The following is a 15,868-nucleotide window of genomic DNA, read 5'->3' on the forward strand; positions in this document are numbered from 1 at the left end:
ATCTTTTTTTGGCAATACAGTTATGATTGCTGTCGAAAAAGATTGTGGGAGTTTGTGCATTCTTTCCACTTGATATATTAATTCCATAAAAGGAGAGATTAATAAATCTTTAAATTTTTTTTATAAAATTCAGGCGGAAAACCGTCTTCTCCTGGGGATTTATTACTCTGAAGTGATCCTAAAGCTTTTTCAACCTTCTTTTAATGTAAAGGGCATATCTAATCCTTTCTGTTCTTCCAAATTTAATTTTGGAAGAGTTATTTGTGATAAAAATGTACCTATCTCAGCAATTTTGTTTTGTGATTCTGATTGATATAATTCAGTATAAAAAATTTTTAAAGTTTCATTAATTTCTAAAGGTTTATAAGTAATCTTATTTGCACTCGTTCTAATTGCATTTATTATTTTAGAAGCCTGTTCTGTTTTCAACTGCCAAGCAAGAATTTTGTGTGATCTTTCACCTAAGTCAAAATATCTCTGTTTAGTTCTCATAATTACCTTTTCTGTTCGATATGTCTGGAGTGTATTATATTTTAATTTTTTATTAACAAGTTGTCTTCGTTTTTCTTCTGTCATGTATCTTTGGGATTCTTTTTCTAATTTTGTAATATCTTTTTCTAATTGGTCTATTTCTGCCATATATTCCTTCTTAATTTTAGATGTATAACTTATTATCTGACTTCTCAAGTATGCTTTCATCGCTTCCCATAATACAAATTTATCCTCAACTGAATGTGAATTTGTATCCAAAAAAAATTGAATCTGTTTTTTCATAAAATCACAAAAGTCTTGACGTTTTAATGTGGGGACCCTTTCTGAATTATTTTCAAAATCTTTGATTTGTTATCAAGTACAGATGTTGGCTAATAATACGTTTTACAATATAAGGACTTTTTCCTTTCTTGTTTCTTTACCAAATAGCTTTTCTTGGTAGTGGGTTTAGATTTTTTTTGTATAATAAAATTATTACTTTTCAATATTACTATTCAATTTAATTTACATGAATATGGGGTAATGAAACTATGAGTGTGATTCATATATGTTGTAATTGATGTATGATATATATCCTCCTGTACTCTATTCTTTTTTGTAAGAAATCAATAAAAAAATTGGAAAAAGAAGAAAGCTGTGACAGGAGACTCTATAGTTAAAGGGTCAGGTAAGCGATTCTGTGGACGCAGGAAAGAAACACGAATGGTAGTTTGCCTCCTGGGTGCCAGGTCTGGGATGTTTCTAATCAAGTCCACGATATCTTGAAATGGGAAGCAGAACAGCCAGAGGTCATGGTACATATTGGTACCAATGACATAGGCAGGAAAAGGGAGGTCCTGAACAAAGACTAAAGGGAGTTAAGAAAGAAGTTGAGAAGCAGGACCTCAAAGGTAGTAACCTCAGGATTACTGCCTGTGCCACATGACAGTGAATATAGGAATAGAATGAGGTGGAGGATAAATCCATGGCTAAGGGATTGGAGCAGGGGCAGGGATTCAGATTTCTGGATCATTGGGACCTCTTCTGGGGCAGGTTTGGCCTGTACAAAAAGAACGGGTTTCACTTGAATCCAAGGGGTACCAATATCCTGGTGGGGTTTGCTAAGATTACTGGGGAGAGTTTAAACTAGAATTGCTGGGGGATGGGAAGCAAACTGAAGTGATGGAGGAAAGGGAGGTTGGATCACAAATAGAGAAAGCTTGGAGACAGTGCGAAAGGGAGAATAGGCAGGTGATAGAGAAGGGAGATGCTCAGACTGATGGTTTGAGATGTGTCTATTTAAATGCAAGGAGTATTATGAATAAGGTGAATGAGATTAGAGCGTGGATCAGCACTTGGAGCTATGATGTTGTGGCCATTATGGAGACTTGAAAGGTGCAACGACAGGAATGGCTACTTTAAGTGCCAGACTTTAGATGTTTCAGAAAGGATAGGGAGGGAAGTAAAAGAGATGGGGGCATGGCAATGTTAATCAGAGATAGTGTCACGGCTGCAGAAAAGGAGGAAGTCATGGAGGGGTTGTCTATGGAGTCTCTGTGGGTGGAGGTTAGAAACAGGAAGGGATCAATAACTTCACTGGGTGTTTTTTATAGACCACCCAATAGTAACAGGGACAGAGGAGCAGATAGGGTGCCAGATTCTGGAAAGGAGTCATAATAGCACGGTTGTTGTGGTGGAAGATTCCCAAATATTGATTGGATCTCTCAAGAATGAGGGGTTTAGATGGGGTGAAGTTTGTTAGGCGTGTTTAGGAAGGTTTCTTAACACAATATGTAGATAAGCCTACAGGAGGAGAGGCTGTACTTGATCTGATATGAGAAATGAAACTGGTCATTTGTCAGGTCCCTCAGTGGGAGAGCATTTTGGAGATAGTGTTCACAATTCTATCTCCTTTACCATAGCAGTGGAGAGGGATAGGAACAGACAAGTTAGGGCAATGTTTAATTGGAGTAAGAGGAACTATGAGGCTATCAGGCAGGAACTTGGAAACATAAATTGGAAACAGATGTTCTCAGGGAAAGGTACGGAAGAAATGTGGCAAATGTTCAGGGGATATTTGCGTGGGGTGCTGAGTAGGTAAGTTCCAATGAGACATGGAAAAGATGGTAGGGTACAAGATCTGTGCTGCACAAAGGCTGTTGTAAATCTAGTCAAGAAGAAGAGAAAAGCTTACAAAAGGTTAAAAAAAAACTAGGTAATGATATGAAGCTAGAAGATCATAAGGCTAGCAGGAAGGAGCTTAAGAATAAATTTAGGAGAGCCAGCAGTGGCCATGAGAAGACCATGGCGGACAGTATTAAGGAAAACCCCAAGGCATTCTACAATTATGTGAAAAGCAAGAGGATAAGATGTTAAAGAATATGACCAATCAAGTGTGACAATGGAAAAGTGAATATGGAATCAGAGGGTACTTAATGAATACTTTGCTTCAGTACTCAGTACAGAAAACGATGTTGGCAATTGTAGGGATGACTTGCAGTGGTCCTAAAAGCTTGAGAATGTAGATATTAAGAAAGAAGATGTGCTGGAGCTTTTGGAAAGCATCAAATTGGATAAGTCATTGGGGCCATGGCTACTGTGGAAAGCGAGGGAGGAGATTGCTGAGCCTCTGACAATGATCTTTGCATTATCAATGAGGATGGAAGAGGTTCCGGAGCACTGGAGGGTTGTGAATGTTGTAGGGATAGCCCAGGAAATTATAGGCTTGTGAGTCTTGTTTCAGTGGTTGGTAAGTTCATGGAGAAGATCCTGAGGGGCAGGATTTATTAACATTTGGAGAGGCATAATATGATTAGGAATAGTCAGCATGGCTTTGTCAAAGGCAGGTCGTGCCTTCCAAGCCTGATTGAATTTTTTGACGATGTGAGTAAGCACTTTAATGAAGGTAGAGCCGTAGATGTAGTGTATATGGATTTATGGTTTTTCCGCAGGGCTGAAATGGTTGGCATGAGAGGGCATAGTTTTAAGGTGCTTGGAAGCAGGTACAGAGATGTCAGGGGTAAGTTTTTTTATGCAGAGCGTGGTGAGTGCATGGAATGGGCTGCCGGCGGCAGTGGTGGAGCCAGAAACGATAGGGTCTTTTCAGAGACTGCTGGATGGCTACATGAAGGTTAGCAAAATAGAGGGCTGTGGGTAAAGCCTATGTAGTTATAAGGTAAAGCTTGTGTAGTTATAAGGTAGTGACATGTTCGGCATAGCTTTGTAGACCGACAGAACGGCATTGTGCTGTAAGTTTTCTATGTTTCTATATAGAGAGGTAGTTACACCCAAGGTACAGGACACAGGCAAATGACTAACAGTCAGGAAGGGGAAAGGTTTTAAAGAGCCCATGCAGAGTATCCCTTTTCTTTTTCAATCTTTTTATTAATATCAAATGTATAAAGGTAATTTCAGTTAATACAAAGGTATAAACCCCCAAAAATGTTCAAATGTAAATGTAGAGTTCAGAAAAAAAAGAAAAAAAATAGATCCCCCCAAAAAAATTAAACTAACCAATACCTAACTAATAAAAAAAAATAAGAAAAGGACATGGGCTGTTTATAGCATCAAAAAAAATAATAGGACAATAGTGTCACCAGCTCCGAAACTCCATACATATATTAACACAAGAATAGGTTTGGAAAGAGATCAAATCACATCATATGAAAGTGTTGATTAAAAGACCATATAACCATATAACAAAATTACAGCACGGAAACAAGCCACCTCGGCCCTTCTAGTCCATGCCAAACGTTTACTCGCATAGTCCCAGTGACCCGCACTCAGCCCATAACCCTCCATTCCTTTCCTGTCCATATACCTATCCAATTTTACTTTAAATGACAATGCCAAACTTGCCTCTACCACTTCAACTGGAAGCTTGTTCCACACAGCTACCACTCTCCGAGTAAAGAAGTTCCACCTCATGTTACCCTTAAACTTTTGCCCCCTAACTCTCAACTCATGTCCTCTTGTTTGAATCTCCCCTACTCTTGATGGAAAAAGCCTATCCACATCAACTCTATCTATCCCCCTCATAATTTTAAATACCTCTATCAAGTCCCCCCTCATAATTTTAAATACCTCTATCAAGTCCCCCCTCAACCTTCTATACTCCAAAGAATAAAGACCTAACTTGTTCAACCTTTCCCTGTAACTTAGGTGCTGAAACCCAGGTAACATTCTAGTAAATCGTCTCTCTACTCTCTCTATTTTGTTGACATCTTTCCTATAATTCGGTGACCAGAACTGTACACAATACTCCAAATTTGGCCTTACCAATGCCTTGTATAATTTTAACATTACATCCCAACTCCTATACTCAATGCTCTGATTTATAAAGGCCAACATACCAAAAGCTTTCTTCACCACCCTATCCACATGAGATTCCACCTTCAGGGAACTATGCACCATTATTCCTAGATCACTCTGTTCTACTGCATTCTTCAATGCCCTACCATTTACCATGTATGTCCTATTTGGATTATTCCTACCAAAATGTAGCACCTCACACTTAGCAGCATTAAACTCCATCTGCCATAATTCAGCCCATTTTTCTAACTGGCCTAAATCTCTCTGCAAACTTTGAAAACCTACTTCATTATTCACAACATCATCTACCTTAGTATCATCTGCATTCTTACTAATCCAATTTACCATCCCATCATCCAGATCATTAATGTATATGACAAACATCACTGGACCCAGTACAGATCCCTGAGGCACACCACTAGTCACCAGCCTCCAACCTGACAAACAGTTATCCACTACTACTCTCTGGCATCTCCCATCCAGCCACTGTTGAATCCATTTTACTACTTCAATATTAATACCTAACGATTGAACCTTCCTAACTTACCTTCCGTGCGGAACCTTGTCAAAGGCCGTACTGAAGTCCATATAGACAACATCCACTGCTTTAACCTTGTCAACTTTCCTCATAACCACTTCAAAAAATTCAATAAGATTTGTCAAACATGACCTTCCATGCACAAATCCATGTTGACTGTTCCTAATCAGACCCTGTCTATCCAGATAATTATATATACCATCTCTAAGAATACTTTCCATTAATTTACCCACCACTGACATCAAACTGACAGGACTATAATTGCTAGGTTTACTCTTAGATCCCTTTTTAAACAATGGAGCCACATGAGCAATACGCCAATCCTCCGGCACCATCCCCGTTTCTGATGACATTTGAAATATTTCTGTCAGAGCCCCTGCTATTTCTACACTAACCTCCCTCAAGGTCCTTGGGAACATCCTGTCAGGACCCGGAGATTTCTCCACTTTTATATTCCTTAAAAGCGCCAGTACTTCCTCTTCTTTAATCATCATAGTTTCCATAACTTCTTGTTTCCATTACCTTACACAATTCAATATCCGTCTCCTTAGTGAATACCGAAGAAAAGAAATTGTTCAAAATCTCCCCCATCTCTTTTGTTTCCACACATAGCTGTCCACTCTGATTCTCTAAGGGACCAAGTTTATCCCTCACTATCCTTTTGCTATTAACATAATTGTAGAAACCCTTCGGATTCATTTTCACCTTACTTGCCAAAGCAACGTCGTATCTTCTTTTAGCTTTTCTAATTTCTTTCTTAAGATTCTTCTTACATTCTTTATATTCCTCGAGCACCTCATTTACTCCATGCTGCCTATATTTATTGTAGATATCTCTCTTTTTCCTAACCAAGTTTCCAATATCCCTTGAAAATTATGGCTCTTTCAAACTTTTATCCTTCCCTTTCAACCTAACAGGAACATAAAGATTCTGTACCCTCAAAATTTCACCTTTAAATGACCGCCATTTCTCTATTACATCCTTCCCATAAAACAAATTGTCCCAATCCACTCCTTCTAAATCTTTTCACATCTCCTCAAAGTTAGCCTTTCTCCAATCAAAAATCTCAACCCTGGGTCCAGTCCTATCCTTCTCCATAATTATATTGAAACTAATGGTATTGTGATCACTGGACCCGAAGTGCTCCCGAACACATACCTCCATCACCTGACCTATTTCATTCCCTAACAGAAGATCCAACACTGCCCCTTCTCTAGTTGGTACCTCTATGTATTGCTGCAAAAAACTATCCTGCACACATTTTACAAACTCCAAACCATCCAGCCCTTTTACAGCATGGGCTTCTCAATCTATGCGTGGAAAATTAAAATCTCCCACAATCACAACCCTGTGAATACAAATATCTGCTATCTCCTTGCAAATTTGCTCCTGCAATTCTCACTCCCCATTAGCTGGTCTATAATACACCCCTATAAGTGTTACTACATCTTTCCCATTCCTCAATTCCACCCAAATAGCCTCCCTGGACGAGCCCTCTAATCTATCCTGCCAGAGCACTGCTGTAATATTTTCTCTGACAAGCAACACAACACCTCCCCCTCTTGTCTCTCCGATTCTATCACGCCTGAAGCAATGAAATCCTGGAATATTTAGTTGCCAATCACACCCCTCCTGCAATCATGTTACCAGCTACAACATCATATTTCCAGGTATCAATCCATGCTTTAAGCTCATCCACCTTTCTTACAATGCTCCTAGCATTAAAATAAATGCATTTAAGAAATTCCCCACCTCTTCCTCTCTGTTTATCTCTAACAGTACAAAGAACTTTACTGTCTTCTTTTTCTTCCTTCTCCCATACATCTGCTCCTACACTCTGGTTCCCCTCCCCCCTCATATCTAGTTTAAATCCACTGGAGCCTCTCTAGCAAATCTACCTGCAAGAATACTTGTCCCCCTCCAGCTCAGATGTAAACTGTCCCACCGGCACAGGTCCCACCTTCCCAGGAAACTGTCCAATTATATATAAATCTGAAGCCCTCCATCCTGCACCATGTCTTCAGCCACGTGTTGATCTCCACTATCTTACTATTTCCAAACCTACCTGCACATGGCACTGGTAACAATGCTAAGATTGCTATCCTGGAGGTCCTGTCCTTTAACTTGGTGCCTAGCTCCCTAAACTCACCTTTCAGGACCTCCTCACTCTTCCTACCTACATCATTGGTCCCAACGTGGACCACGACATCCGGCCTCTCACCCTCCCTCTTGAGAATACTGAGAACTCGATCCAAGATATTGCGGACCCTAGCACCAAGGAGGCAACAGAGCATCCGGGATTCTCAATCACTTCCACCTCCAAGACCTCCAAGTCTGTTCAAATTTAATAGAAAGATCGTATATGACACTTCTGATTTTTTCTAAGTTTAACATAACATAGTTTGAGAAAACCAATGAAATGTGGTGGGAGAATTAATCTCCTTCCAATTCAACAAAATCTTTTAGCCATTAATGTAAGAAATGCAATCATCTGATGCACTGAAGAGGTTAAATGGTGTGGTTCTATCACTGGTAAAACAAAAATTGCTGTAATCAATATTCAAAACAGTTGAAATAATATCAAAGATACCTTCCCAATATTTTTTCAGAGCGGAACAGGACCAAAACATACGAGTTAAAGAAGCCGTCTCAGAGTGACATCTGTCACATACGGACTTATATGAGAATAATAATGAGCTAATATATCTTAAGACATATGGAAGCTATGAACTACCTTAAACTGTATCAACAAATGTTTAGCACGTATAGAGGATGAGTTAACTAACTGAAGGAAAGTCATAGTTCTTGGGTCTCTGGCTCTGTAACTCAGAAGGGAAGGAGGGACAAGAAGCAGGCTGTGGTGATAGGGGATTCGTTAGTTCGGGGAATGGACAGGAGGCTCTATGGGTGAGAACGAGATTCCCAGATAGTAAGTTCCCACCTGGGTGCCAGGGCCTGGGACATCTCAGTTAGAGTCCTCAGCATTCTTGTGGGAGGGTGAACAGCCAGAAGTCGTGCTTCATGTCAGTACCAATGACATGGGTAGGATGAATGATGAGATTCTGCAAAGGGAGTTCCGGGAGTTAGCTGCTAATGTAAAGGACGGGACCTCCAGGGTTGTGATCTCAAAATTCTCCATGCCACATGCTAGAAATAGGAAGGTTATGCAGTTTAACACATGGCTAAGAAGTTGGTGCAGGAGGGAGGGAATAAGAATGGGCTGCTGGTGGTGGTGGAGGCAGAAACAACAGGGTCTTTTAAGAGACTCCTGGATGGATACATGTAACTTAGAAAAATAGAGGACTATGGGTGACCCTAGGTAATTTCTATGGTAAGGACATGTTTGGCACAGCTTTTTGAGCCAAGGGGCCCGTATTGTGCTGTAGGTTTCTTATGTTTCTAAGGTACGTTGAGAGCAAAAGGGTTGCCTGAGACAAAACTGATCCTCTGGAAGACCAGAATGGTATTCCATGCGTGGAGTCAAAATGGATGGGAGAGATCTTGGATGCATTCCTTGTGTCTGTATTTCCTCGGGAGATGGATACAGAGCCTATACAAGTGAGGCAAAGCAGCATCAACTTCATGGACCCTGTACAGATTACTGAGGAGTAGCTGTTTGGTACCCTGACGCAAATCAAGCTGGATAAATCCCCAGGACCTGACAAGGTGCTCCCTCGGACCCAACAAGAGGCAAGTGTAGGAATTGTCAGGGCCCTAGCAGAGGGCCTATTAGAACATCATTAGTGCCAGAAGAGGTACCAAACGTACCAAATGTACCAAAGGTACCAAAAGTGGGATAGCCAATGCTGTCCCACTACTTATAAATGGCTCTGAACAGAAACCAGGAAGGTATAAGCTGAGACTAATGCCAGTTGTGGAAAAGCCACTGGAACTTTTTTAGGACACCAGATATAGGTGTTTGGATTGACATGGACTAATAAAGGACAGTTGTGGCTTCATGTGTGGTAGGTCATGGCTAACCAAACTTAGGGAGTTTTTCTAGGAACTAACCAGGAAAGTGGATGCAGGTGAGGCAGTGTAAGTTGACCACATGGATTTTAGTAAGGCATTTGACAGGATCACGCATGGGAGGTGGATCAAGAAGATTCAGTCACTCAGCATTCTCAATGAGTAATAAATCGGATTAAACATTGGCTTTGTGAGAGAAGCCAGAGCATGGTAGTAGAGTGTTGTCTCTCTGACTGGAGGCCTGTGACCAGTGGTGTGCCGCAGGGATTGGTGCTGTGTCTTTGGTTGTTTGTCTTCTATATCAATGATCTGGATGTTAATGTGGTTAACTGGATCAGCAAAATTGCAGATGACTTCAGGTTTGGGTGTGTAGTGGACAGTGAGGACGGCTATCATGGCTTGTAAAGGGACCTGCATCAGCTGATGGAATCTAACACAGACAAGTACAAAGTTTTGCACTTCAGCAGGACCAGACAAGGTAGGTCCTACATGGTGAATGAATGTAGGACACTGAGGAGTGTGGTAGAACAAAGGGATATGGGAATATAATCGATAGGCCACCGTCAGTCTCGTGAGACCAAAGTTTTTCCAGTGCGCAAGCCTGGGCGGGGTTGTATGGGAGACAGGCAGTTGCCCAAGCTGCAAGCCTTCCCCTCTCCACGCCACCAATGTTGTCCAAGGGAGGGGCACTAGGACCCAAGCAGCTTGGCACCGGTGACGTCGCAGAGCAATGTGTTGTTAAGTGCCTTGCTCAAGGTCACAAACATGCTGCCTCAGCTGAGGCTCGAGCCAGTGACCTAGTTTGGTGCCTTTATCCACTAGGCCACGCGCGTAGTGGGAATACAAGCCCGTGATTAATTGTCCCAAGTAGATAAGGTCTAATGAAAGCTTTTGTCACATTCATCTTCATAAATCAATGAGTTGAGTACAGGAAATGGGTTGTTATGTTGAAGTTTTGTAAGATATTGTTGTGGCCTAATTTGGAGTATTGTGTGAAGTTTGGTCACCTATCTACAGGAAAATGTAAGCAAGGCTGAAAGAGTACAGAGAAAGTTTACAAGGATGTTGCAGGGTCTGGAGACCCTGAGTTCTCAGGAAATATTGAATAGGTTAGGACAGTATTCTTTAGAATGGAGAAGATTCGGAGGGTATTTGATATAATTAAATTATGAGAGGTATAGATGGGGTAAATGCAAGGAGGCTTTTTCCACTGAGGTTGGGTGGGAATACAACCAGAGATCATGGCTTAAGGGTGAAAGGTGAGAAGTTTAAGGGGATAATGAGGTGAGAGTAATTCAGAAGTAATATATTTATCATTTTTGTCAGCAGCCCACAGAACATTGTTAAGGATCACCGGTTCAATCTTTGAAGTGATTAACAGAGTTAATTACAGGAACCAATTAACCATTAAGCCAACATGTCTCTGAGATGTATCTGAAACTGTCGTGATCACAGGGAGAACATGCAAACTCCACGCAGACAGCACCAGATGTCAGATTGAGCCCAGGTCACTGGATCTGCGATACTCAGCTATTCTACACTAAAGGGAACAAATCCACACAACAATATCAGAAATTCAGCTCAGGAATCCTCACCCGAACTCCGGAAATCTTCTCCTTCTGTTGCTGTTCCATTTCCTCGAAGTCTGCTTTGTTTTTTGTGAGAGAGTCGAAGGAAGATCTAACCCGATCCTGGGAATTAAAGAGTGAATGGATTAGGCAAAAACATGGCACAACAGAAACAGACGAGCGAAAGTGGTTTGTTTTTACCTTGTAGACTTGAACGGCTTCTTTAACCGATATGAAATCGTGAAATTTGTGTTTCCCTGCAGTCGCACAGATCAGGCAGATCAGTGTCTTGTCCGTCTCACAAAACAGCTTCAGCTCTTCCTCATGTTCCTCGCAGTAAAATTTACTCTCCTTCTCTTTAGGATTCAGGTTTAGTTTTCGAGCTTTCTCAGACAGATTTTCCAAGGCCCAATTGACCCTGAGGGTGCGGTCTGCAATCTCCTCTCTACATTCCGGACAGGAGTTTCTCTCCTCCCTTTCCCAAAACTGTGTGATGCAGGAGCGGCAGAAGTTGTGTCCACACTCCAGCATTATAGGTTCGGTGAAGAAATCCAGGCAGATGGGACAAATTACATCCTCGGTTAAACTCTTGGTCTGTCCTTTCGAAGCCATATTGACTCTCGGTACTTCCTGATTCAGAATGTTTTTCACTTCAGAGGAGCTGCTGAATCCCTGCAGTACCGGGACTTACAACTAGAGGCGCCGAGTCTCAGTGATGAACGGTCCTGCTGGAGGGTTTCGGCCCGGACTGAAAAGGACAATTCTTGAAAAGCGAGAGAAACAGTCAATGATTCAGATGAAGGATCTCGACCCGAAATTTTGGCTGTCGATTTCCCGCAGAAGATCCTGCCTGACCCACTGATTCCCTCCTGTTAATTTATTGCTCGAGGACCAAGGAGAGTCAGACTAGGGTGTAAAACAGTGGTTAAGTGTAAACTAGTAAATAAGTTAATACCATGGAATTGGAGGTGGGGACGGAATATTCAGTTGCGAAGAGACAGATGTCGGTGGCTATAACCGAGATGTGGCTGCGGGAGAAAGCACAGGACTGGACGTTATACATCACAGTTTAAACATTCAGTTTATCCTTGAGGGGCTGATTGTTACTGCTTTTCATGTAAAGTTTCCTGACTTCAGTCGTGTATGGCCCGGCTCCCATAACGCGTCCGGTTTTGTACGAGATTGTGCCCACGCGTGGAAATCTTTTCCCTCGGCCTGTCCTGTGAACCCCTTCATCTCCAGAGAGCCGGCTTCCCCAATTGCCGCCCAGCCTCACACCGATCAACAGGGGGCTTCTACAGCAGCGGCTCCTTCCACGACGGGTGGGGCTGAGTGTTGTGGGGCCCGGTCTCCCGCTTATTTTTGTTGTTAACAGAAGATAATTTATTCGTAATAAAATTATTTACGAGGATAAACCACTCCATGCCTTTCCATTCCGTACAGACTGGTCGATGTTTCCCAGACTGTTCTGGAACTGCTGCCATACATGTGGCACTTTGCGGTTTTATATTAAATACTACAATCATTGAGGGGCTTCCCCCCACCCGACCCCTCCCTCTCCAGTAGGAGAAGAACCCTATAACCTGGTCCTTCCCCACCGAGCCCTCGCGATGGCTGCACCGAGCTTCACTGCGACCCTCGGCACAAACTCCCGCAGCCTGGAATGTGCCAGTTGTCAGAATTCTTCCTCAGAAATCTCGATGTGCTGGGATACCAACAAGTTTCCGGATGACCAAAGAGCACCTTCCGACGAGCTGATGATCTGTCAGCAGCGCTTGATGTTTGTCTCCGTGTGCGTCCCCGGGAACAGCCGCAGATCAGAGAGTCCTCGTCACGCAGCGACACGGGCCCTTTCATATTCAGCCTGACCCTGTTTTCAAACCCACAGTCCACAAAGGGATGAGTCACTTTCTCTTCCCCACTACAGTCGTCCCGCGGGCAGCGGGTTGTGAGGATAATGTTCTGGGCAGGTAGAAATGATCTGACCCTCTCAGCGTCCTGGTCTCTGTTGGTTAGGCCGATTGGTGAGGCCTGCGATGAGGAGTTCTGCCAGAAGTTTTGAACAGTCTGTCAGGGAAATCACCCCAACACGTCCATTGAGTTTTCCTCCTGCAGTGTCTCTGGGAAGTTGTTGCTGACCACTGCCTAATGGCCTTGTGGTCAAAGGTGTTGGTGTGGACTAGCAGGTCTGCAGCACCGTCCAGCTGACAGGGAGCTGTGCGGCAATGTGCCAGACCATCTTTCGCAACACCAGTGATGGACAGAACATCAACATGTAGTGGTACTTGGTGAGCACGTATTTAGGTTCCACGCACAGCCTGATGTAGCCAAGCACAAAGATGACTACCAGAGTGATGACGACATTGGGGATGTTTTTGTCTCTGCTGTCCAGGAACTTGAGCACTGTGATCCATCTGTCCCGCTCCATCTTGGATCCCTGGATGAACCCGAAGATGGTTCGGGTGATTCCAAAGCTGGAGGAGCAGGACGTGGGTCACACCTGCAGCAGGTACAGCAGCCCTGAGAGCACCTCACACCTGACGACCAGGTTGTTTTCAGTTATCGACATAGAACGCCAACACAACGGTCTCAATTTCTGTTTTACCATCTCAGTGCGCTCCAGCTAATTCTTGTTACAAGCTTCGACCCATCCGAACCAGGTCTCCAGCATCTTTGTGTAATCGGACCTGATGGTGAAGAGGACACTGGATCGGTTGAGCCAGTTACCGAAGAGCAGGGCCTCGTTCTTCGTGCAGTTAACCCAGGCCCCAATACCAACTTAAACTAGGCAAGGATGCTTATCGACCTGCGAACTGACCTCAGATCTGAGTAGAAGACGGTTCATGCACAGGGAGGGGTTCATTTGGGTCCCTCCACTACCCAGCAGTGTCAGTCCTCTTGTGCTCTTTTCCTTCCTGGTGGATTCTGCAAAGTGTTCTCTGAAGCACACAGACAAGACAGGGGAGAGTGAGCTATCTTGCCTGACTCCAGACTTGATGGGAAAGCTAGCTGCCTCCCACCCATTGAATTGACTGCACTACTGATATCTGTGTGGAGCAGTTGGATCCGTTGATGACTCCCTCCCCAAATCCCATTTTGGAGAGTCCGCCCATCAAGTATGTGTGTGATATCCTGTCAAAGGCTTTCTCCTGATCCAAGCTGATCAGGTAGGCGTCCACCTTCCCCCCCCCCACCCTCCTGCCCTATCCTCCAGTCCTGGACGGAGGTGATAGTGTCCCTCAGCAGCACAAATCTGTCAAAGATCTTCCTGCCAGGTAGAGCGCAAGTTTGGTCTGGGTGGATCACTCGTCCCAGAACAGACTTGACTCTGTTGGCGATGGCATGGGACACGGTTTTGTAGTCTACATTCAAGAGCAAAATGTATCCGATACTTGATGTTATCCCTTTCCCATTCTGCTTGTAGGTGACGGTAATGATGGCTTTCCTTACGGGTTCCAACATGCTGTCAGGTAGCAGCACAGCACTGAGGACTTGCAGCAGGTCTGGGCCCATCCTTTCCAATAGATGCGAGCACAACTCAGCCAGTAATCCGTGGCTGCTGTGAGTTTTATTTGAGTCATAGGAACGGATAGAGCCAATCGGATTCTCTTCCAGTGTCAGTGGCTGGTCCAGACTCTCCCGCTTGCTGTTGTCTAACACCTGCGTGATAGATGGTAGGACGTTCGGGAGGCTGTGCACTCTGTGCCCTTTCGGTCATACAGACCGCTATAGAAGGACCAACAGATCCTCAGTAGGTCTGTCTGTGAGGATGCTACCGAGTATTTCCTCTTCCATAAGGCTGTGAATCACAGAACACCCCCCCCCCCACTCGCCCCACCGGGAGACATTTGTTCAATGAAATGTGAGCAGGTCTCATCCTGTTCCATGGAGCGGACCCGAGAACGGAAGATGCTCGCGGAGGATTTGGCGAGGAACTGTTGGATTGCCACCCTTACATGTCTCGTACTCCTCCCTCAATCCACCGCGTTCACTGCAGTAGTCGCTGCAACTCTGTAAGGGGTGTAGGAGGGTCTGAGTACAACTGCAGACAGAGACAGCGACAGTGTTGGTCAAATGTCTTCAAATGTTACTTCAACAGTCAGAGGCGCTCAGCACAACTGTCTTGCCACATTTTGTTGGCTTTGTGGAGCAGTCCATGTTTCAAGCCTCTGCTGGGATCTGTCCCCCTCTTTTCCTTCGCTTCATCGACGACTGCAATGGTGCTGCCTCCTGCACGCATGCTGAGCTCATTGACTTCATTGACTTTGCCTCCAACTTTCACCCTGCCCTCAAATTTACCTGGTCCATTTCCAACCCTTTCTTGAGCTTGCTGTATCTATCTCTGGAGACAACTTATCTGCTGATATCCACTATAAGCCTACAGACTCTCACAGCTACCTGGACTATTCCTCTTCCTACCTTGTCTCTTGCAAAAATGCCATCATCTTTTTGCAATTCCTCCATCTCTGTCGCATCTGCTCTCAGGATGAGGCTTTTCATTCCAGAAAATGTCTTCCTTCTTTAAACAAAGGGGCTTCCCTTCCTCCACCATCAACTCTGCTCTCAAACGCATCTCTCCCATTTCCCGCACATCTGCCCGCACCCCATCCGCGCACCACCCCACTCGGGATAGGGTTCCCCTTGTCCTCACCTACCACCCCACCAGCCTCCAGGTCCAACATATAATTCTCCGTAACTTCCACCACCTCCAACGGGATCACACTACCAAGCACATCTTTCCCTCCCTCCTCTTTCTGCTTTTCGCAGGGATCGCTCCCTACGCGACTCCCTTGTCAACTCATCCCCCCACCCCTTCCCACTGATCTCCCTCCTGGCACTTATCCCTGTAAGTGGAACAAGTGCTACACCTGCCCTTACACTTCCTCCCTCACCACCATTCAGGGCCCCAGACAGTCCTTCCAGGTGAGGTGACACTTCACCTGTGAGTTGGCTGGTGTGGTATACTGTGTCCGGTGCTCCCGGTGTGGCCTTTTATATATTGGTGAGACCC

The 15,868-nt window shown here is 44.1% G+C and overlaps 2 protein-coding genes across 3 annotated transcripts in view; both read right to left on the minus strand.

The window, feature by feature from the left end:
- Positions 1-11,475, minus strand: part of LOC132394610 (nuclear factor 7, ovary-like) — a 30,608-nt gene extending 19,133 nt beyond the window's left edge. The window contains exons 1-2 of one of the 2 annotated variants that reach the window (XM_059970953.1): positions 11,059-11,475; positions 10,885-10,980 (exon numbers count right to left, since the gene is read on the minus strand). In XM_059970953.1, coding sequence (XP_059826936.1) covers positions 10,885-10,980; positions 11,059-11,469 — 507 coding nt within the window. In that variant the 5' untranslated portion in view covers positions 11,470-11,475. Of the gene's footprint in view, positions 1-10,884 lie in introns of both variants that reach the window. The other variant, XM_059970951.1, reaches the window with a different exon arrangement.
- Positions 3,946-5,435, minus strand: LOC132394612 (uncharacterized). Its single transcript, XM_059970955.1, has 2 exons — positions 4,555-5,435; positions 3,946-4,521 (listed from the first exon to the last, which is right to left on the minus strand). Exons 1-2 carry the CDS (start codon positions 5,164-5,166, stop codon positions 4,147-4,149), a joined length of 987 nt encoding a protein of 328 aa, XP_059826938.1. The 5' UTR covers positions 5,167-5,435; the 3' UTR covers positions 3,946-4,146.
- Positions 11,476-15,868: the final 4,393 nt, after the last annotated feature.

This window comes from Hypanus sabinus, chromosome 5, assembly GCF_030144855.1.
Source record: "Hypanus sabinus isolate sHypSab1 chromosome 5, sHypSab1.hap1, whole genome shotgun sequence".
Lineage (NCBI taxonomy): Eukaryota > Metazoa > Chordata > Chondrichthyes > Myliobatiformes > Dasyatidae > Hypanus > Hypanus sabinus.